A 23,513-nucleotide genomic window follows, 5' to 3' on the forward strand; every position below is an offset into this window, starting at 1 on the left:
CATCTCAGACCTACTGAATCAGCAACTGCATTTTAATAAGATTTCTAGGCAATTCACATATACAGTTTTGACCACATCTTCACTCTCTTGCTACACTTGAAGCTTCAGAACTAGCTTCAGAAGCTTCCAGACTTAGCAAATAAAACTGGTTGACATCCAATAGAATCTGAAAACAATGAATAATTTTTTAGTATATCTCAAGTGCTTCATGGGACACAGTTATACTTAAAATATATATTCTGGGGCTGGCCCTGTGGCCAAGTGGTTAAGTTCACGTGCTCCACTGCAGGCGGCCCAGTGTTTAGTTGGTTCGAATCCTGGGCGCAGACATGGGACTGCTCATCAAACCACGCTGAGGCAGCGTCCCACATGAAAAATAAAAAAAAATAAAATATATATTCACTATTCATTTGAAATTCAAATTTTACTGGACTGTCTGTATTTAAGCTGGCAACCCTATTCAGAAGGGTAAGATCCATGTCTAACATAATTTTGTATTACCCTGCAATGGTACTGTGCCTTCCCCAACTGCTCAATATATATTTGTTTAAGGAATAGACAATGAGCTTAAGAACTGAAGTTTCTCTGGTTTTTGCTTAACATTGTATATCTCCAGAGACACACAATAAAGGATCAACAAATATTTCTCTAATGAATAAATGAATATACCCAGAACAATCTTCCAGTTAGGGACGGGGTTGTGTGTGCATATTTTAATGAAAGCTGAGTATCTTTCTAGTAATTTTTTTAAAACCAGAATGTTTAAAAAGCTTCTATTTGTACACTTTTTCACATTTTAGCAGGCAGAGTTCAGGACTTGATGGGAACATAATCAAGGACTTAGAATGTACTCGTCCCAGACTGCGTCCATATGGTCACCGGTGCGGAAAGAATCCTATACTACTTAGGATGGTGACAGGCCTGCAGCGGGCGGCCGTAGGCGACTCCTCCTCCCTGCCCCCTTCCCGCTTCTCCTCCCTCTGCCCCTCCCCTTACCCTCTCCTCCTCCCCCACCTCCGCGGCGCCTGCGCAAGCGCACAGCCAAGCTCCCGCCCCGTGGGCCCGGCAGAGGGAGGCGGGGCTCCCAGGGCGCGTGCGCCGCGGCCTGGGCTGTGGGTCCCTCCCTTGGCGGGGGCGCGCGGCGCGGAGGACCGCACGGAAAGGGGGAAGTCAGGTGGCCGCTGTTGCCGCCGCCGCCGCGGTTTGTCGCCAGAAGGAAAATGGCGGATCTGGAGGAGCAGTTGTCTGATGAGGAGAAGGTAAGAGACGCGGGGGCGGCGGAGCCCGTCGGTCAGGAAGCCAGCAGAGCCCGGGCGTATCAGCCCGGCGTCTGGCCGCCGGGGAAGGGCATTGGTCTATGCCCTCGGCTGCCCTTCCTCCCCCTCTTCTCGCTGCGCCCAAGTGCCTGCCCCTGTCAGTCACCCCAGGCCCCGCGCGGGGGCAGGTCTCCGCCGGGCCTGCTCGCTTCGCTCCTTGTAGGGTGTGTGCTCCGAAAATAGGAAGCGAGAGCCGGGCGGCGGCGCCTGGCGGGCGGGCGGGCGGGGGCGGGGGGCGCGGAGGGCGGCGGCCGCGGGGACCCTCTGCCTCCGCTTGGGCCTCGGGGCCCTGCGCCCGCATCTGGGGACTGCAGAGGGATGTGGGTCCCGGCCTGGGAGCGGCCCAAGGGCAGTGCCCGGCCCCACGGCCTGGCCGGAGAGTGCAGCCGGGGTGAGGGCTAAGGGGAAAAATCGCTTAGGAAGCAGACCTTCAGTTCTTCCTTTTCCTCCCTCCTCTCAGAAGCAAAATGCTGCCTTTCCTGGTTCTCCGCGCTTTTTGTCCTTTCCCCTTGGAAGTCTCTCTGTCTTTTTCCCCCTCTTTTCTTTTTTCGGCTTTAGCTGTGGGCTTTGCAGTTCCCGTGTTCCCCTCGAGGCAGCGGAGTTGCTCACAAAAAGACCCCCCCTCCCCCTGTGGTAGTTGTCTTCTGCTCAGGTTGGCAGCAGCCCCCCGGGGGCAGATTTGGTGGCGCCCCATCGTCCTGCTAGGAGATCTTCCGAAGAGGGGAGATTGTGCAACTCCTTTTTACTGTATCTTAGCTGCTGTGACAGCATCGGAACCAGATGAACGACTTAAGTTCTCAGGCATTTAAAGTAAGAAATCTGATCATTGAACTAGTTCTCTTTAATTCGTCGTTTCCTTTGGCTACTGTGAGGCCCCACTCCCCAGTGAGGGGGGGTAGACACTACTAATTTTGAGTATTTCCTGGAAAGGACCTTGACGTTTCTCAGACGCAGAAGTAACTGGCATAACCCGTGAATAAGATAGTTTTCGAAATGTCCGCTCTTAATTTAACAGTGTTCATTTTTTTAAGTTGCAAAGCAGTACAGCCATGTATGAAGCACAAACACATCATGGAGTTGAAGAAATCCTAATGTCAGCCTAAGGATGTTTTAGTTGAAACTCTGCTCTAAGTGTTTCTATATCCTGTGTTCTTGGCGCCGGAATGTAATGTTCAATCTCCTTTCACATGTGATTGTGCAGCAATCAGCCTCATCTTCAGTTTACAGAATCTTTTCTTTTTGTCCGTGCTTTTTGGTGAAATGGATAATAAATCGACAAAATGGGGAGAGCAGCAAGATTCTCCATAATCCACAGACTTGGTAGGCAGATCCCTGTATACATAAAAGTTACTGTGCAGTGTTCACGTGTAATATTGGTAAATAACCGGAAGTTGGTAACTGAAAATGTACGCGGGCAAGCACACACATTTAAAATTAACTAGTGCTAAAAAGTTTTCTAAAGAGATTGTTGTGTCATATTCTACTGTTTTTAAGCGGTGATTACTAGCTCAAGTGGCTAGAAATCTAGCTGAGGAGAGAGTACTTAGTGTGGGAGTTAATATAGACCTGCCATGTGTTATAAAGGCCTAAAATAGCAAAGTTTTTTCAAAATGATATGGCAAGATTCCTTATTATCTGGCTCTCTCAGGGCCCTAAGCTCCATAAAGGTGGGGCGGGTGGGGCGAGGAGGGAGAGTGTCTTATTCTCTAAGCTAGCCCAACACAATGTTTTAAGAGTAAATGAATGAAAATTCTAATTTGAAGGAATTTGGTGTTTTTTTTTTAAAGATTTTATTTTTTCCTTTTTCTCCCCAAAGCCCCCCGGTACATAGTTGTATATTCTTCGTTGTGTGTCCACCTAGTTGTGGCATGTGGGACGCTGCCTCAGCGTGGTTTGATGAGCAGTGTCATGTCCGCGCCCAGGATTCGAACCAACGAAACACTGGGCCGCCTGCAGCGGAGCGCGCGAACTTAACCGCTCGGCCACGGGGCCAGCCCCTTGGTGTTTTTGTTTTTATTTCCAGTTTTGTAAGACTATTCTGTAGATAGTTTGAGTATAGATTTCATTGCTATATTTAGTGATTTAAGAAAAATACTGACCAAACTTTTGAGTTAAATTAAAGTTACTGGTTGTGACATTCTAACACTCTTGTCACTTTGGCTATCTAAATGTTCTTTTACTCTTTTGGGAGGAGGACCTTGGGTATGAAATCAGAAGTAAAGAGAATTTAAAAGTGATATTTTTAGGGGCCAGGCCGGTGGCATAGTGGTTAAGTTCATGCACTCTGCTCCCTGGCCCAGGGTTGGTGAGTTCAGATCCTGGGCGTGGGCCTACGCACCGCTGGTCAGGGCATGCTGTGGAGGCATGCCATGTTAAAAAAAAAAAAAGGAAGATGGGCACAGATGTTAGCGCAGGGCCAATCTTCCTCTCACACACACACACAAAGTGATATTTTAAAACTAATAGTTAAATCATGTTACTCCTGCCACCTTGCTTATAATTTTCAAAAATGTGCTTTTGATACTTTTAAGCTCTTGAAATTTCCGTTGATTGCAGATGTGAGGAAGGGAATCTGTTAAGACTTATGTAGTACCATACTTTGTATATGCCTGGCTCAGTTAGACAGTACATTTGTTAACTTATTGTGAGTTTGAGATGGGTTTTATTATTACCATTTCACAGATAAGTAAAGTAGTATTTCAAAAGCTGTAATTCACCCAAGGACAGCTAAGTAGGAAGTAGCAAAAGTGGTATTTAAACCTGAGTTTGAATCCAAAGTTGATGCTGTTGTGACATTACGCTGCCTTAAACAGTTAATAATGAGATCCTCTTCTGGGTTTATATCTTTGTTCAATTTGACAGCTTATTTTGAAAAGGAGAAACAATGGTTCTTTTTGTTTTTAATAAAAATTGTAAATACCAAACATAAAGTAGTGTTGAGTTCCAAATCTAATTTGTGTTTTGATCCTTTTAGTACAAAGTTTATTATTGTTTAACACATTTAAAAGTTTTACGCTACTGATATAGTGTCATATATGCCCTAGGGTAAAGCATTTTAGAAATTAACCTAAAATTATATCTTTGCTTTTTAAAATCGTGTATAATTGCTTTTTGAGGCTACCACTATGAAATTCAGTTACCTTTTCACCTTTGGCTACTGGGTTAATAGGAAATAAATTATCTGAGGAAGCACAATGATGTTCTTTAAAGTTATTCATTTGCTGTAGTGTGTCCCACAGACTTTTTTACATAGTTACAGAAACTCTAGGCCAAAAAGAGTTTATGTTTTCCATTCCTGTCAGCTATATTCTACAGTAAAATATTTTTGTGAATTTGAAATTATATGAAATTGTGGCATAAGGCTCAAATGAAAAGAACCATTCTCAAACCCCTCTCCAGATGAGAAAATCCAGGAAGTCACTTCAAGCTCTAGAAGGAAGACACTTAATTATTGGCTGGAAAGGATCGTTTTTTTTCCTGTAACCCCTTCCACTTTCCCCCAGTGATTAAAATGATCCATACCCATAGTGTCAACTTTTTTTAAAAAATTACTTTATTGAGGTTACATTGGGTTATAACATTGTGTAAATTTCAGGTTTACATTATTAAATTTTAACTTCTGAATGGACTGCATCATGTTCGCCGCTAATAGTCTGGTTTCCATCCGTCACCATACGTGTGTGCCGCTTTACCCCTTTCGCTCACCCCCCACCCCCTTCTCCTCTGATAATCACCAATATGTTCTCCTTATCTATGTGTTTATCTTCCACATATGAGTGAAATCATGCAGTATTTGTCTTTCTCTGACTAATTTCCTTTACCATAGCTTCAACTTTTATATCTTTGTTGATGTGTCTTAAGTACATAGCTCAGCCCTAACTTCCCTCTCGGCGTATATTTCTGTCTGCTGGTCCTGTTCACAGCAGATAGTTAATGAGATGTAGCCAAATGGAACCTGCCTAAAAGTAAATTCATAAACTCTCCTTTCCTCTCTCCCTACACAAAGAAAGACAGAAGTGTATCTCCCGCTCATTTTTTTCTTTATTTCTCTATTCACGTTATTCCAGGTTTTTGTGGGGAAAGATTTGCCTTGAGCTAACATCTGTTGCCAGTCTCCCTCTTTTTTTTCCCCTCCCATAGCCCCAGTACTTGGTTGTATATCGTAGTTGTCAATCGCTCTAGTTCTTCTGTGTGAGCAGCTGCCACCACAGCATGGCAGCTGACAGAAGGGTGATGTGGTTCTGCAACCAGGAAGTGAACCTGGGCTGCCAAAGCAGTGAGTGCTGAATGTTTACCTCTAGGCCATCCGGACTGGCTCCAGTCATTCTTGGGTTTTTTTTTAGATTTTAAAAAATTTTTCCTTTTTCTCCCCAAAGCCCCCTGGTACATAGTTGCATATTTTTAGTTTTGGGTCCCTCTAGTTGTGGCGTGTGGGACACCACCCCAGCATGGCCTGACAAGCGGTGCCGTGTCTGTGCCCCGAATCCGAACCTGGCGAAACCCTGGGGCGCCGAAGCAGAGTGCATGAACTTAACCACTTGACCACGGGGCCGGCCCCCAGTCATTCTTGTTTTTAACTTCAGCATTATTTTAAATTTTTTTCCTTGTGCCCTGTACCTTACAATCAATTTCTAAATCTGACAGTTCCATCATCAAAATGTGTCTTATACAGATAATTTATTTCTTGCTCTGAAAGTTCATTTATGTTGATATTTGGTTTATTATCTCCTAGTTGACCAGACTATTAAATTAACTATTGTTATGTTATTAACTACTGTTGTTTAGTAACAACATTTTACTGTACAAACAGAATGAAAATTGATTCTACCTGTTCTGTGAGTACACAGTTGAGGAAGGAATAAAGCCAAAGGAGGAAAAGTAGGATTAGAAGAATATCTCTTATGTGGTCTTTCCCTTCTGTTAAATTTGCCACTGGTAGGCTTCTATTATAAACTTTCTAGACTAATCTCTCCAATTTCCTGTACTAAGCTGTGTTTCAATATGTTGTTTTTCTACTCCCAAGCTTTTAGTTGCTGGATCCTCCATTGCTTTTACAAGGATGCTCAACTCCTGAAAATGGTATTTGTGGCTTGTATTCCATTCTAACCTAAATAGTTCTGACATTTCCAATATGTACTGTTGTTTAATCATGCTGTGAATTCAGAGACCTGCGTGCTAGTCCATGTCTAGCACCTCGGGTAAGTTATTTAATCTCTTAGCCTCAGTTTCCTCTGAAGTGTGGGGATATAATAAAAAGTATCTTCTCTATTAAGTTGCTGTAAGTATAAATGGTTGGCACCTGGCATGTAGTAAACACACAATAAAATCGTAGTTTTCTCTGCTCATGACTTAGCCACTTTGTGTGGTGGTACTGCTCCCTGGTCTGGCTCCTTTTTTGAAAGATGAAAATCTTACTCATCCCTCAAGATTCGGCTCAAATCACATGGCTAGTTTAACCTCACTTCTGAATGCTATAACACATAGTATTAAATAAAGTTTTGCGTAATTGTTATTTGTTTGCCTGTGTTTTTTCCCCTATTCCAGTGGAATTCCTAAGTGCAGAAATAATGTCATTTTTAGTATCTGTCTTTATGATGGATGTGATGAATAGAATGGTTCAGTGAGTGAATAAACAAAGGGATCACAAATTCATGAAATTAAAAGAAAACATTAACACTTTTATGAAAAGCAAAAGTAGCATATAAAGGCAAGTTTTTGAGGAAAACTCTAGTGTGCCTAAATTTTTCTCTTCTAAATAGTGCTATAGATTTTAAAGATTTAAAGAGTCAAATAAAATTCCTGGTGCTCTTTGAGGTGCAGGTGGTGATATTGGCTAGGGTTCAAAGCACTTACACATGCTAAATATTCTTTACAGGCAGTTGATACACTTCTCTCCCTACACAATCATAATTTGGCTTCAGAAATTTTGTTTGTATGTAAAAACAATGTAAGCCGCCATTGTATATTCTATCATAATTATATGTTCCATCATAATTAATGTAAAATCAGTAGTTTTCTTATTAACCAAAAAGCAAACTCAACCAGTAAGCTATTAATGTAGAAAATATTCATTCCTAATTTCATTTTGTAGATGAATGAATTCTGTCATTGCATCAGTAAAATGTAAAAATTCCTACAGCAAGCGGAAACTTGATAGCTGCTGTAGCATTAGTGGAGTTTTTCAGACTGCACATTAAAGCAAATTTGTAGTGTGTTTTCAGCACATTTGGGAGCCATTTCTACATAAAATAAGAATAGTTATATACATAGAACATTGCGTTTTAGTGTAAGAACATGGGATATAAAAACACTTAGAAGGGGCTGACCCTGTGGCTGAGTGGTTAAGTTCATGTGCTCCGCTTTGGCGGCCCAGGGTTTCGCCGGTTTGGATCCTGGGCATGGACATGGCACTGCTCATCTAAGCCATGCTGAGGTGGCATCCCACATGCCACAACTAGAAGGACCCACAACTAAAAATATACAGCTATGTACTGGGGGGCTTTGAAGAGAAAAAGGAAAAATAAAATCTTAAAAAAAAAAAAAACTACTTAGAGCAGGGAGTACAAAGTAATTTTTAAGGTTGAAAAGCATGGTGGGAAAACTTGATCTATGGTTCTGTGCTCCGACCTAAAAGCCTAATTGCCTGAAGCAGTAATTTGTTGCAGGAGATTCATGCCTATCAAAGAAACTAGGGGTTCCATAGAACCACGTATAGTTGCCAAAGAAAGAGAATTTCACAAATTTTATTTTGAAGGTTAGATGTACAATCTTTACATTCTTACTTTTATGACATTTATTTACATGTTTCATTGTGAATCTAATGGGCTGAGAACTTTTCTTGCACATTTTAGTTCGTAATGTTCTTTTGACAATGAATGGAAATAATTTTTGAAAACTACCTCCACATTCATTCATTTACCAAATATACCATATTTCATTGATTTCGGTATTCATAATTTTCCTTATTTTAAGATCCCTAAAATCAGGCTGCATTGTACAATCAATGGCTTATGATATTTAATTGGTAGCATTTTTCCTTTTTTAGTGGCACATAAAATTATGCATCTTACATTAATTACTCTGTGAATCGGGATAAGCGATTATATACTACAACAACAACCTAAACTCTTAGCATGAGGGGTTTGGAGGGGGCTTTGTATGGCATCTCCTCACTCATTGTGTGTATGTCTAGTGTGGGTCACAGCGAAAGGACCCTGCTCAGCAGTCACATAGGGTTGTAGAGTTTCAGGCTGTTGGAGGACTTCAGTCTAAACATAGGTAGTATGTGGTATATATACACAGTGGAATATTATTCTGCCACGAGAAAGGAGGATATCCTGCCATTTGTGACAACATGGATGGATCTTGAGCACATTATGCTAAATGAGATAAGTCAGACCGAGAAAGACAAGTACTGTATGATATCACTTATATGTGGACTCCAAAAAAGTCAAACCTGGGAAAAAAAACCAGAATAAAATGGTGGTTACCAGGGGATTGGGGGAAGGAGGATAAGATTGAGGGTGTTTAACGGTACAAACTTGTAATGAGTAGTAAATAAGCCATGTATAATGAATATAGACAATAGTATTGTAGTATAATGAGGTGATAAATATTGCTTGTGTGGCAGCCATATTACAATATGTAAATGTATCGAAGTAACATGCTGTACACCTTAAATTTACAAAATGTAACATGTCACATTTATCCCAAACAACAACAACTTAGGCTTTTCCCCATGGTCCCTTCAGCAGGGGGAAGGAAATGCAGTGAATTGCACACTGGTTTTTTTCTTTCTTTTTTTTTTTTTTTTTTAAAGATTGGCACATGAGCTAACATCTGTTGCCCATCTTCGGGGTTCTTTTTCTTTTTTCCTGCTTTTTTCTCCCCAAATCCCCCCCAGTACATAGTTGTATATTTTAGTTGTGGGTCCTTCTAGGTGTGCCATGTGGGACGCCACCTCAGTGTGGCCTAATGAGCGGTGCCATGTCCACGCCCAGGATCCGAACCCTGGGCCGCCGAAGTGGAGCACACGAGCTTAACCAGCCAGGGGGCTGGCCCCGTCTTTTTTTTTTTTTTTTTTTTTGAGGAAGATTAGCCCTGAGCTAGCTACTGCCAGTCCTCTTTTTGCTGAGGAAGGCTGGCCCTGAGCTAACATCCGTGCCCATCTTCATCTCCAATCTATGTGGGACGCCTACCTCAGCATGGTGTGCCAAGCAGTGCCACATCCGCACCTGGGATCCAAACGGGCGAACCCCGGGCTGCCGAGAAGCAGAACATGCAAACTTAACCACTGCGCCACCGGGCCAGCCCCTGCACACTGGTTTTTAAAGCTCTCCCCTCCCCACACGCACACACTTAGAGACTCACTACACTTCTGCTCAGACTGCTCAGATTTCAGTTAGCTAAAGAAAGTTACATCTGTAAACTTAGTTTCAGAGGGGTCAGGGAAGAAGAGAATTGCAGTGTCTGTGAATAGCAATGATGTCACCGTAGATTAAGTTTTAGACTCACTGAAGTTTGGTGATTTGATCACCTGTTTTGTATACACAATGCAAGACTAAAGTTTCAAAGATGAATCAGACATATGTAGCATATGTACTGCACAGGGTCAAAAAGTAATAACTTCATGGAATTTAAAAAGGCAGAAAAATTACTTCTGCCTAGAAGAATGCATTGCAACATTAGTTGGGGTGCAAGCTCCTGTCAGAGATCACAATGTGGGAAGAGAAAAAGGAAACTGGGAACGAGCAGAGAGTGAGAGTTCTATCTCAGGTACTTTGCAAGTAGGAGATGCAAAGATGACTTGTGCTGTTAAACAGCACAGGGTTTCTCAACCTCAGCACTGTTGACATTTTGGGCCAGATAACTCTTTGTTGTAGGGGGCTGTCCTGTGCGTTGTAGGATGTTTAACAGTATCCTTGGCCCACATGATGTCAGTAGCAACTCTCACCCCCCGCCCCTGTCATGACAATCAGAAATGTCTCCTGTAGGATAGAATTGCCCCTGGTTGAGAACCACAGAATCTAGATAGATTGGAGCTAGTGAGAACACTTGGGAACCTGGGTTAAGTGTCAGGACCTGACTTAATGTAGTTTCACAAGAAACAGAGATAAAAACAATTGCTAACAGATTTCAGAGTTGGAATCAACAGGACTTGGGGAGTGAATGTAGGGGAAAGGGAAGAGTCAGAGATAACTTCATGTTAAAATCTGGACGACTGGGAAGTGGTACCGTCACTAACAACTAGAGAACACAGGAAAAAGGATGCACAGCTGGGAGGAATAATGATGAGTTTGGTTGGGTTATACTGTCTTTGAGATGCTAGCAGAATGTCTGTGTGAACATGCCTAGGAGATACGGAAATGTAGAAATGGAGCCTGGAAAAGAGGTCAGGCTCAGAGATTTTATATAGGTTTGGAAATTCTCTCATTGTGGGTTAAAACCACAAGATGGGATAAGCCTTTTAGAAGAATAAGTTTTCATGGCAAAGAGGAGAGGGCAGAGAGCATATACTTTTGTAGGGAATAAGAGGAGAGAAACAAAAAGGTGAAGTGACCCTTGAAGTAGGAGTGTATATCTAGCACAGGGTAGGTGCTCATGTCACAGAACCTAAAGAGAATTCCCAGAGGAGCAGTGCCGGGGTTGCAGAGAGATTAAGAAGGAATATAAGATTGAGAAAAGCCTTTGGATTTAAGAGAAAGGGATGAGAAACAAATTATATCTACTGCATGCCAATATTTACTATGTTAATCTCTCAATTAATTGTCAGAGTAACCTTGTTATTAACCCCATTTTACAGACGGGAAAACTGGTGCAAATAAGGTCAGCTCTTTAAGTGGTGGACTAGAGATCGTTAGTGGCCTCTAGAGCAATTTTAATAGAGTTTGGAGCAGGAAACAGAAAAGCCAGATTACCAGAATCTAAAAAGTGTGTATATGTTTTCCCTCTTCCAGAAATGGCCTTTTAGTCTTGTCTGCATTGTAAACTACTTGTCCTTCAAAGACCAGACCCGAAGACTTCCCTCTTCTCTTGTATCCTTGCCTACCCCGTGCTCTTAGCAGTTTGTATATACCTTTGTTATAACGTTTACCAATTTTAGTAGGTTTACCTGATCTTGTTATTTCCTGTGTTCTTCAGGGGCAGGCCCTATGTCTTATTCATTTTTGTAATTCCAGTAGAATGCCTGGCATATATTAGATGAGTGGTTTTCAACTCTAGCTGCACGTAAAAATCAACTGGAGAGATTGTAAACAAACGTGGATGCACAGGCTTCATTCATGTGTGAGGCCTGAAGCCTCTACTTTTTTGTAAAACAAAAACAAAAACAAAAACAAAAAACTTGGCAGATGACTTGAATGTACCACCAGGGTTGAGTCTCATTGTGTTAGGTACTCAATAAATGTTAACTAGAGGATAAGAAGTGAAGACAGTAAGTATAAATTATTCTTGAAGAAAATTTGGTAGTGAAACAAAAGAAAAAGAATATGTATTACTACTTCATTTTTGCCCTACTATTGCATTTTAGAGATACTTTTTTTTTTAAGATAGAAAAAATTTAGGAGTTTAATTTTTCATATTAATGATAATGCCTACTTTGGATTCATGGGTTTCTTAATATTTTAAATAAATAGTAAAAACATATTTAAAGAAAAGCTGATGTTGAAATTAGTAGATGACCTAGTTTTAGATTAGGTGATATGGACTCTGTTTTGTTTTTGTTTTTAAAGATTTTATTTTTTTCCTTTTTCTCCCCAAAGCCCCCAAGTACATAGTTAGATATTCTTAGCTGTGGGTCCTTCCAGTTGTGGCATGTGGGATGCTGCCTCAGCCTGGCCTGATGAGCGGTACCATGTCCGCACCCAGGATCCGAACCAGTGAAACCCTGGGGCACCGCAGTGGAGCACGTGAACTTAACCACTCGGCCACGGGGCCGGCCCATCTGTTTTTTTGTTGTTGTTGTTTTGTTTTTCTATTTTATTGAGGTCTTAACAGTTTATAACATTGTGAAATTTCAAGTGTACATTATTATTTGTCACACACCATGTATATGTGCCCCTTTACCCCTTATACCCACCCCCCAACCCCTTTTCTCCTCTGGTAACCACTAATCTGGTCTCTTTATCCATGTTTGTTGATCTTCCACATATGAGTGAAATCATGCATGTTTGTCTTTATCTGGCTTATTTCACTTAACATCATACCTTCAAGGTCCATCCATGTTATTACAAATGGGACGATTTTGTCTTTTTTATGGCTAAGTAGTATTCCATTGTATATGTATACCACATCTTCTTTATCCATTCATCAGATGATGGACGCTTGGGTTGCTTCCATGTCTTGGCTATGGTGAATAATGCTGCAGTGAACATAGGGGTGCATAAGTCTCTTTGAATTGTTGATTTCAAGTTCTTTGGATAAATACCCAGTAGTGGGATAGATGGGTCATATGATATTTCTATTTTTAACTTTTTGAGACATCTCCATACTGTTTTCCTTAGTGACTGTAGCAGTTTGCATTCCCACTAGCAGTGTATGAAGATTCCCTTTTCTCCACATCCTCGCCAACATTTGTTATTTTTTGTCTTGGTAATTATAGCCATTCTAACAGGTGTAAGGTGATAATTCATTGTAGTTTTGATTTGCATTTCCCTAATGATTAGTGATGTTGAACATCTTTTCACGTGCCTGTTGGCCATCTGTATGTCTTCTTTGGAAAAATGTCTGTTCATATCCTCTGCCCGTTTTCGATTGGGTTGTTTGTTTTGTTGTTGTTGAGTTGTATGAGTTCTTTACATATTTTGGACATTAACCCCTTGTCGGATATGTGATTTGCAAATATATTTTCCTAGTGTCTTTTCATTTTATTCCTGATTTCCTTTGCCTTGCAGAAGCTCTTTAGTCTGCTGGGATCCCATTTGTTTATTTTTTCTTTTGTTTCCCTTGCCCAAGTAGACATGGTATTTGGAAAGATGCTTCAAAGACTGATGTCAAAGAGTGTACTGCCTATGTTTTCTTTTAGGAGTTTTATGGTTCCACATCTTACCTTCAAGTCTTTAATCCATTTTGAGTTAATTTTTGCATATGGTGAAAGATAATGGTCTACTTTTATTCTCTTGCATGTGGCTTTCTAGTTTTCCCAGCACCATTTATTGAAGAGACTTTTCTTTCTCCATTGTATGTTCTTGGCTCCTTTGTCGAAGATTAGCTGTCCACGTATGTGTGGTTTTATTTCTCTGCTTTCAATTCTGTTTATTGATCTGTGTGTCTGTTTGTGTACCAGTACAATGCTATTTGGGTTACTATAGCTTTGTCGTATATTTTGAAGTCAAGGATTGTGATTCCTCCCTCTTTGTTCTTTTTCTCAGGATTGCTTTAGCTATTCAGGGTCTTATGTTGCCCTATATGAACTTTAGGATTCTTTGTTCTATTTCCATGAAAAATGTCATTGGGATTCTGATTGGGATTGCATTGAATCTGTAGATTGCTTTAGGTGGTATGGACATTTTAACTATTTTTATTCTTCCAATCCATGTGCATAGAATATCTTTCCATTTCTTCATGTCATCATTGATTTCTTTCAATACTCTCTTAAAGTTTTCATTGTATAGGTCTTTCACCTCCTTGGTTAAATTTATTCCTGGATATTTTATTCCTTGTGTTGTGTGGTGTAAATGGGATTGTGTTCTTGAGTTCTCTTTCTGTTAGTTTGTTATTGGAGTATAGAAATGGCACTGATTTTTGTAAGTTGATTTTGTATCCTGCAACTTTGCTGTAGTTGTTGATTATTTCTAATAGTTTTCTGATGGATTCTTTAGGGTTTCCAATATAGAGAATCATATCGTCTGCAAACAGCAAGAGTTTCACTTCTTCCTTGCCAATTTGAATGCCATTTATTTCTTTTTCTTGCCTAATTGCTCTGGCCAAAACCTCCAGTACTGTGTTGAATAAGAGTGGTGAGAGCAGGCACCCTTGTCTTGTTCTTGTTCACAGAGGGATTTTTTTCCCCATTGAGTATGATGTTGGCTGTGGGTTTGTCATATATGGCCTTTATTGTGTTGAGGTACTTTCCCTCTATTCTCATTTTATTGAGAGTTTTTATTATAAATGGATGTTGGGTCTTGTCAGATGCTTTCTCTGCATCTATTGAGATGATCATGTAGTTTTTATTCCTCATTTTGTTAATGTGGTGTATCACATTGATTGGTTTGTGGATGTTGAACCATCCTTGCATCCCTGGTATAAACCCCACTTGATCATGGTGTATTATCTCTTTAATGTATTGCTGTATTTTGTCTGCCAATATTTTGTTGAGGATTTTTGCCTCTATGTTCGTTAGTGATATTGACCTGTAGTTTTCCTTCTTCGTGTTGTCCTTATCTGATTTTGTCATCAGGGTAATGTTGGCCTCATAGAATGAGATAGGAAGTGTTTCGTCTTCTTCAATTTTTTGGAATAGATTGAGAAGGGTAGGTATTAAATCTTCTTTGAACGTTTGGTAGAATTCTCCAGAGAAGCCATCTGGTCCTTGACTTTTATTTTTGGGGAGGTTTTTGATTACGTTTTCAATCTCTTTAGTTGTGATTGGTCTATTCAGATTCTCTGTTTCTTCTTGATTCAGTTTTGGGAGGTTGTATGAATCTAAGAATTTATCTGTTTCTTCTAGATTGTCCAATTTGTTGGCATATAGTTTTATGTCGTGTTCTCTTATAGTCTTTTGTATTTCTATGGTATCTGTTATAATTTCTCGTCTTTCGTTTCTAATTTTATTTATTTGGTCTTTCTCTCTCTTTCTTTTTAGTGAGTCTGGCTAAGGATTTGTCAATTTTGTGTATCTTCCCAAAGAACCAGCTCTTTGTTTCATTGATCTTTTCTACTGTCTTTTTTGTTTCATTTATTTCTGCTCTAATTTTTATTATTTTCCTCCTCTGTCTTTGGGCTTTGTTTGTTCTTTTTTTAGTTCCCTTAGGTGTAGTTTAAGATTACTTATTTGAGATTTTTCTTGTTTGTTGCGGTAGGCCTGTATTGCTGTGAATTTCCCTCTTAGGACTGCTTTTGCTGCATCCCATATGAGTTGGTATGATGTATTTTCGTTTGTCTCCAGATATTTTTTTATTTCTCCTTTGATTTCTTCAGTGATCCATTGGTTGATCAGTAGTATGTTGTTTAGTCTCTGCATGTTTGTCACTTTCCCAGCTTTTTTCTTTAGTTGATTTCTAGTTTCATAGCATTTTGTTTGGAAAAGATACTTGATATGATTCCAGTCTTCTTAAATGTATTGAATTGCCTTGTTTCCCAACATATGGTCTATCTTTGAGAATATGCCATATGTGCGTATATGAAGAACGTATATTCTGCTGGCTTTGGATGGAGTGTTCTATATAAATTTATAAAGGTCATCTGGTCTAGTTTTTCGTTTAATTGTACCCCTTCCTTGCTGACTTTCTGCTTGGATGATCTCTCCATTAATGTAAGTGGGGTATTGAGGTCCCCTACTATTATTATGTTATTGTTAATTTCTCCTTTTATGTCTGTTAATAGTTGCTTTATGTACTTTGGTTTTCCTGTGTTAGGTGCGTATATATTTATAAGTGTTATCCCCTCTTGGTGGAGTGTCCCTTTTATCATTGTATACTGGTCCCTCTTTCTCTCATTGCCTTTTTTATCTTGAAGTCTACTTTATGTAAGTATGGCACCACCTGCTTGCTTTTATTTGCCATTTGCTTGGAATATCGTCTTCCATCCCTTCACTCTGAGCTTGTTTGTCTTTAGAGCTGAGATGTGTTTCCTGGAGGCAGCATATTGTTCTTGTTTTTTAATCCATCCAGCCACTTTGTGTCTTTTGATTGGAGATTCAGTCCATTTACTTTTAGAGTGATTATTGATACATGAGGGCTTAATACTGCCATTTTATCTCTTGTTTTCCAGTTGTTCTGTACTTCCCTTGTTTCTCATCCCATGTGTTTCTGACTGCCATTTCAGTTTGGTAATTTTCCATAATGGTTTTCTCAGTATTTATCATTTGTGTCTCTATTCTGATTTTTTGTTTAGCGGTTACTGTGAGATTTGTATAAAAGATCTCATAGAAGAGATAGTCCATTTTCTGATAGCCCGTTATCTCCTTATCCTAAGCAGGTTCCATCCCTTTCCTTTCCCCACCTAAATTATTGTTGTCACAACTTATTCCGTTTTGTGTTGTGAGTTTGTGATTAAAATGAAGTGATTATAGTTTTGTTTGTTTTGTTTTGTCTTTTTCCTGAGAAAGATTCACCCTGAGCTAACATCTATACCAGTCTCCCTCTGTTTTTTATTATGTGGGCCACCAGCACAGCATGGCTGCTAACAGAGCAGTGTAGGTCTGCACCAAGGAACTGAACCCAGGCTGCTCAAGCAGAGTGCACTGAACCCAACCACTAGACCACCAGGGCCAGCCTGATTATAGTTATTTTCGATGCTTTCATTCCTTTTGTCTTTTATGTTATAATTAAATGTTTGCTAACCTGTTTTGATAGAGAGCTGTAATTTCATGATTTTTGTCTATCTCCTTCCTCAAGGTTTTGTAAGTCTTTGCCTTTTTTTTCCCCCTCATGTATGAGGGCTTTCTTGATCATTTCTTATCGGGAGGGTGTCTTGTGACAATGAATTCCCTCAGCTTTTGTTTATCTGTGAAAGTTTTTATTTCTTCATCATATCTGAAGGATAATTTGCTGGATAGAGTTTTCCTGGCTGAAAGTTTTTGTCTTTCAGTATTTTAACTATATCATTTTACTCTTCTAATCTGTAAGTTTCTGCTCTGAAATCTGCTGAAAACCTGATAGGGGTTCCTTTGTAGGTTATTTTCTTCTGTCTTGCTGCCCTTAATATTTTTTCTTTGTCATTGGTTTTTTGTGTTGGAGAAGATCTTTTCACATTGATGTAATTAGGAGTTCTCTTATCTTCATTTATGTGTCATTCCAGCTCCTTCCCAGGTTTGGGAAGTTCTCAGGTATTATTATTTCTTTGAACAAGCTCTCTGCTCCTTTCTCCCTTTGTTCTCCCTCTGGAATACTTATAATCTTTATGTTGCATTTCCTAATTGAGTTGGATATTTCTCAGAGAATTTCTTCATTTCTTTTTGGTCTTAGTTTTCTCTCCTCCGCCACCTGAAACATTTCTATATTTTTGTCCTCTAAGTTACTAATTCTGTCCTCCATAATGTCAGTCCTGTTTTTTAAGGATTCTATACTTTTGAAAAATCTCATTCGTGTGCTCTTCATGTCCAGCATTTCTGTTTTAATGTTTTTTAAAATTTCAGTCTCTTTTGTGAAGAATTACTTTTGCTCATTAATTTTATTCCTGAGTTCTTTGTACTGTCTTTCTGAGTTTTCTGGTAACTTATTGAGTTTCTTTATAACTATTTTGAATTCTCTGTTACTTAGATTGTAAATTTCAGTGACTTCAGGATTAGTTTCTGGACACTTGTCATTTTCCTTCTGGTCTGGAGTGTTAATGTATTTCTTCATGCTGTGAGATGTGGTGGGCCTTTACTGGCACATAGTGGTACTATTTGGTCTCAGATTCCACCTGCCAATGCTGGGTGGGGCAGGAGCTGTTTTCTGACCTTACCACGTCTCCTGGCAGTTGTGCTTGTCCATTGAGGAAGTTGTGCTGATAGGGCTCTCTGTGTCTGGCTGCTGCTGCTTCATACATGCAGGCACAGGTGATCTGGCAAGGATCCCCTGCCCTGGCTGACCAGCAAGCTCGTGTGCCAGGTGGGATGAGGGGGAGGGGTACCTTCTTTCCCACCCGTGCTCCCACTCTGCACTCACTGGTGGCCTCCATGGGCTGCTCAGCTTAGTGGCGGCACCCCCCTGCTGACTTAGCCTTCTCAGTGTGGAGCGTTCCCACAGGCTGGGAAGCAACTCCGAGAGCAGAAGCATTCCTGCTATTCCCCCCTTCTCATCTCAGAGTCATGCACCAGCTGCAGTGCGAGGTCCTGCACCCTAGATCGCTGCCAATGAGGAGAACTGGAGGGGATCTGCTTACTTCCGTCCACTGCCTCTTGGGATCCAGCACCCCCATCTTCAGATGTATGGCAGTGTGGATTCTCATCAGACATCTGTTGTGTTGTGTGGATGTCCTCTGTTGGTTAATGAATGTCGTTTTTGTTGTATCTTAGGGAGGAGAGCATAAGGGAATAGCTCACTCTGCTATGATGCTGATGTCACTTCTGCATTATTTTGTCCACTGGAGTCTGGCAGCTCCTTATTATCTGTGTGATGTTAACAGTTTACTTTAGTGTCTTCATATTCTGGGTACCCAGCCATCACCAGGGCCCTGTTTTTAATTACTCTTCAGAATGATAATTATAAAGGAAAAAGTTTGTAAGGAAAACTTAACAAATTAACACACTTAAGTATGCTCAAAATCAATTAGTCTTTAGCACATATGCAATAGTGATCACTTTGTCATAAACTATTTAAATATGATAGAGTTTAAAAATAGTGTTTCTATTCTTATTTTACTTGTAACTTTCAAAAAAGCATATGCAGTTTTTAGAGAGTTAGGGGAAAAAATGTTAAATGCTTCTTTTAGTTGAAGTTGAAGAATGCATAACAGCTCTTTTTAACTTTACTACTTGTCTCTGAGCAGTTACACTTTTTGGTATTGCATTCCTTGAGATTGAGGTGAAATCTGTGATTCCTTTCTTCATAAGACCAAAACCCTCAAATTTTGCATATACAATCCTTTGTAGGGCAGTGGGTACAATATCTGGCCACCCATCAAAATCACCTGGGGAGATTTTCTAAAATATGGATTTCTAGGTCTTGGTCCTCTGGAGATTGATTCACTAGGCCTGGAGTAGAACTAGGAATCTGTATTTTTTCAGAAGCTTTCCAGGCAAATTTAACAGGCATCCAGATTTGGGAAATCTCTACCCTAATGTCTCCTGCCTTGATCAAGGAGGAGATAACTATTTGGGATAATGTCCAACATATGGAAATTAGAGGAGTTGTTGGCATGGTTCTCAGATCAAATGCAGGATGCCTGGTTAAATTTGAATTTAAGATAACAAATGATTTTTAGGATAAGTATTTCCCATGCAATATACTTTTGGGCTACTGTAGAGTGCAGGGCTGTTTACCTCTAAATTTAATGGTTTGGCTAGCTGTTTTCTGTGGTGTGTATGTGCTTACATGCACATGCATTGTTTGCTTTGTATACTTTGCATCTTTTTTTTTTGGTTACTCAAGCCTTTTTAAAAATTTTAAAATTTTTGTCAGCCTACTATATTTATAGCTACTTTGTTGAGGACTCCATTTCCTGCTAAAAAGAAATCAGTGTTTTCTTCAGGTAGCGTTAAAATCTTCTAGAACTAAAATTTTACCTTAATATTTGTAAAAATTTTGCCAGTTTACAATGTTCAGCACAAAGCATCAGGAAAGATCTCTAGAATTCATAGACACAGGTCATTAAAGTAACAGTTTTCCCAACGATTTCTATAAATTGTGGCAACAGTCGATTGACAACCTGTGGCAGACTCCCCCACCCTGCCATACCTTCATGTTCTAGATGGTAGTCGTGAAGGTGAAGTAGTGCTGCCAGATGCTCATCCCTGCCAGTGAAAGACAGAGGCAATGTAGGCCAAGGGAATCTAGTCGCCTCCATCTTTGGCATTTCATTATGAGGTTTGGCTTTGCTTGGGAAAGGTGCATTTCGTAGCACTAATGCAAAGAGTGACAGAATCAAGGACTGCAAGGCAGAAAGCTACTTGCGTTTATGTGCATCCAGCCCTCCTCTTTGTTTTCATTCCCTGAGAAGTATTTCAGTGTTACTCAGCCGTTTACGTATAAGGTAAGATTGGACGTTTCCAAATTCCGTAGTCCAGGTAGCATAGGATGGTAAAAACACTTAATGTCTTGTACTCACTATTCCTTCTGAGGGATCACCCAAGGCCAAGAGCAACAATTCAATACTCTGTTGATATTTGTCTGGATCATCAGTGTATGCCAAAATGATACCAAGGATTTTGATCACAGCTTCTTATACCAAACGTGCCTTATCTTCTATTTGCATTGGTTACGACACTGAAAAAACCAAGGAATTGGGAACTTCTTTAGAAAAGTAAGGCGCCTCTGCTCCACAGGATTTTGCCACGAGGAGTCATCTTTCTGGGTATTGTGACAAATTTCTTCCCGTTGCTGTGGTAATAAAAGTTTAGCTTCTACATGTGTTCGTCCCACATGTGCCAGTGCCACACAGCCCATCAGTATTGTTTGCTTTGCTCATCATCTGTCCTTGATCAAATTGAAAGTATGCAGTAAAGCCAATTTCTATCTGTAAGCTTAGAATGTAGGCATGCTGCACACAATATGAGGGGCATCAAGCCTCTCTGTTGCCTGCAGCACGTGAGGAGCAATTTGTGGCAGCATCCCAGGATTAATGTAATACTTTTTTCATTGTCTGCAATCTGAGACACTTCTGATCCTCTGTCAACATCCACAAGAAAAAAGTAGCACTTGGTGGAAAGCAGGAGACAGTTTTCTATGAGATTTATCAAAATGAACTGTATTTTTACTCGGAGGAGATATTCTTTCATAGGGAAAGATTCGGGGAGTTCTCTTTAAGAATAATGGAATCAGCTTCATCTGATATTGAAAGATGACCATCCTTGTTTTTCCCTTGTCTGACAATTTAACAATTTACAGTTGAATTCTGTCCACTTTCTTCAAGTATTTGTGGGGATTCCGATCCAAAGAATGTTGAGCAGAGTCACAAACTACCAAAATGGCAGTATTTATTTTTGAGGAAGTCTCTTTCACTTTCAGGTTTTCTAACTTGCTCCATCAAAGACCATTTCTCACTACAGTGTTGCATCACTTAACGACAGGAATACATTCTGAGAAACGCATTGTTAGGAGATCTTGTTGCTGTGCAAACATCGTAGAGTGTACTGAAGGGGAACAAAATTTGCCATCCCAAAATGTGTCTCTTTATGGGTCTAAAACGAGGATTATTTTAGGCTGATTATTTCTAAGAAATGGAAGACTCGGGGCCAGCCCCATGGTGGAGTGGTTAAGTTTGCACGCTGCACTTTGGCAGCGCAGGGTTTCACTGGTTTGGATCCTGGGCACAGACATGGCACTGCTCATTAGGCCATGTTGAGGTGGCATCCCACATACCACAACTGAAAAATGTACAACTATGTACTCGGGGGATTTGGGGAGAAAAAGCACGAAAGAAAAAAAGAAGATTGGCAACAGTTGTTAGCTCAGGTGCCAATCTTTAAAAAAAAAAAAGAAATGGAAGATTCACCTTAACTACCTGAAAGAACTCAGATTAAAAAACCTGTCTCATGAAGTGAGCTACCACCTTAGCATAACATGGACTAGGTGGTAGACAGGGAGGAACCTAGAAAACCCTGTTTATTGGGCTCCCCTCTGTGTTCTTCTGTTTCTGTGTGGCCAAACACTTGTTCTCCAAACGTTTGCTCCTTTTCACCTACCTGTGAATTGCCTTCCTTCCTTTTAAAAGTCCCTGAATCTCCCCACCCCCAACCTCCTCTTTTTCTTTAGCTGAGGATGGTATTTAAGCTGAGGGCTTTGGCCATTTTGGTGAGTTACTCAGTTTTCCTGGATTTCTCATGTGTATACCTGTTATTAAACTTTTGTTGCTCTCCTGTTAATATGTCTGTCAGCTTAATTCTTAGACCAGCCAAAAGGACTTAGAAGGGTAGAGGAAAACTTCTGTCTCTTCTACACTACTTACACAAACCTAAATAGTATAGCCTACAGTACACCTAGGCTAAATGGTACTAATCTTATGGGACCACCCTCATATAGGCTGTCCATTGTTGACTGAAATGTTACTATGCGGCACGTGACTGTATTTAATAAACTAGTTTTATCTTCTAATTTCTCAATTAGCAAGGAGTTCTCTATAGACCAAGGATCAGAGAAGAGTGGAGGAAGGTAGCCTAAAATTGTGAAAGAGTCTCTAATTCATCTCCTTCCACTCCACTGACCACATCCACAAGATTTTTCCCAGTTACTTAATCACTCAGTAGAGTTGCAGTAAGTCTGGAGGTGTTGAAATGTTTACGTCATTCCATAATTCAAAATCCTGTTTATTATTTTCATCTGAAAAGGTTATTGATGTAAGCTTGTAGTTATTCTTATATAAAAATTCTAAAAAAAAAATTTTAGTGCTCTCTTTTCAAGAGGTTTGATCAGCTCCTGAATTTCAGGACTTGATTTGTAATTTTATTTGTTTCTATAAAGAACTTTGGGGGCCGGCCCCATGGCTGGGTGGTTTAGTTCGTGTGTTCTGCTTCAGTGGCCCAGGGTTTCACTGGTTTGGATCTTGGGTGCAGACATAGCACCACTCGTCAAGCCATGCTGAGGCAGCATCCCACATGCCACAACTAGAAGGACCCACAACTAAAAATACACAACTATGTACCAGGGGGCTTTGGGGAGAAAAAGGAAAAATAAAATGTTATTAAAAAAAAGAACTTTGTTTTCTGCAGCCTTTGTCAGGTTGGCTCAGATCCTTCCCCTTTTTTTAATGTTGTAAGTAAAGCTGTCAACCTTTTCCCCTCCTCCCGTCAAGTCCATTAGAGGATAAGAAACTACATAACCACACTTGTAAATTTATATCTGAAATAAAAATAAAGGAAATCTGTGAAGAATCTCTCTTATCCCCTTCTAACGTTTGAACTATATATCAGCTTGTTTCCTTCCTTAAAATATATTTTATTTCATTTATTTTTTGTATGTGTGTGAGAAAGATTGGCCCTGAGCTAACATCTGTTGCCAGTCTTCCTCTTTTTGCTTAAGGAAGATTGTTGCTGAGGTAACATGCCAGTCTTCCTCTGTTTTGTGTGGCATGCTGCCACAGCGTGGCTTGACAAGTGGTGCTGGGTCTGCGCCCAGGGTCTGAATTTGCAAACCCCATGCTACCATAGTGAAGCGCACAAACTTAACCACTACGCCACTGGGCCGGCCCCTTAAAATATATTTTAAATAACTGAGTTCCTTGCTTCCTAGTCCCCGATTACATGTCTTAAATTCAAGCTTCCCAGATAAGTGAGATCTTGTTTTATTCACCTCCTTTTCACTCTGTTGGTGAGGGAGAGGTTCCTGCCTTAGGATTATGAGAGTGGCTGAACACGCAACACCTGCCACTGGACAAATGCAGTGAACAGCAGTTTGTTAA

General features: G+C 40.2%; 1 protein-coding gene across 1 annotated transcript in view; it reads left to right on the forward strand.

The window, feature by feature from the left end:
- The first annotated feature begins 1,098 nt into the window (after window positions 1-1,098).
- CAPZA2 (capping actin protein of muscle Z-line subunit alpha 2) overlaps window positions 1,099-23,513 on the forward strand; it is a 57,909-nt gene continuing 35,494 nt past the window's right edge. The window contains exon 1 of the mRNA XM_046669980.1: window positions 1,099-1,259. Within this exon, the coding sequence (XP_046525936.1) occupies window positions 1,221-1,259 (39 nt within the window). The 5' untranslated portion in view covers window positions 1,099-1,220. The remainder of the gene's footprint in view (window positions 1,260-23,513) is intronic.

The sequence above is a fragment of the Equus quagga genome, chromosome 8 (genome assembly GCF_021613505.1).
Source record: "Equus quagga isolate Etosha38 chromosome 8, UCLA_HA_Equagga_1.0, whole genome shotgun sequence".
Taxonomy (NCBI): domain Eukaryota; kingdom Metazoa; phylum Chordata; class Mammalia; order Perissodactyla; family Equidae; genus Equus; species Equus quagga.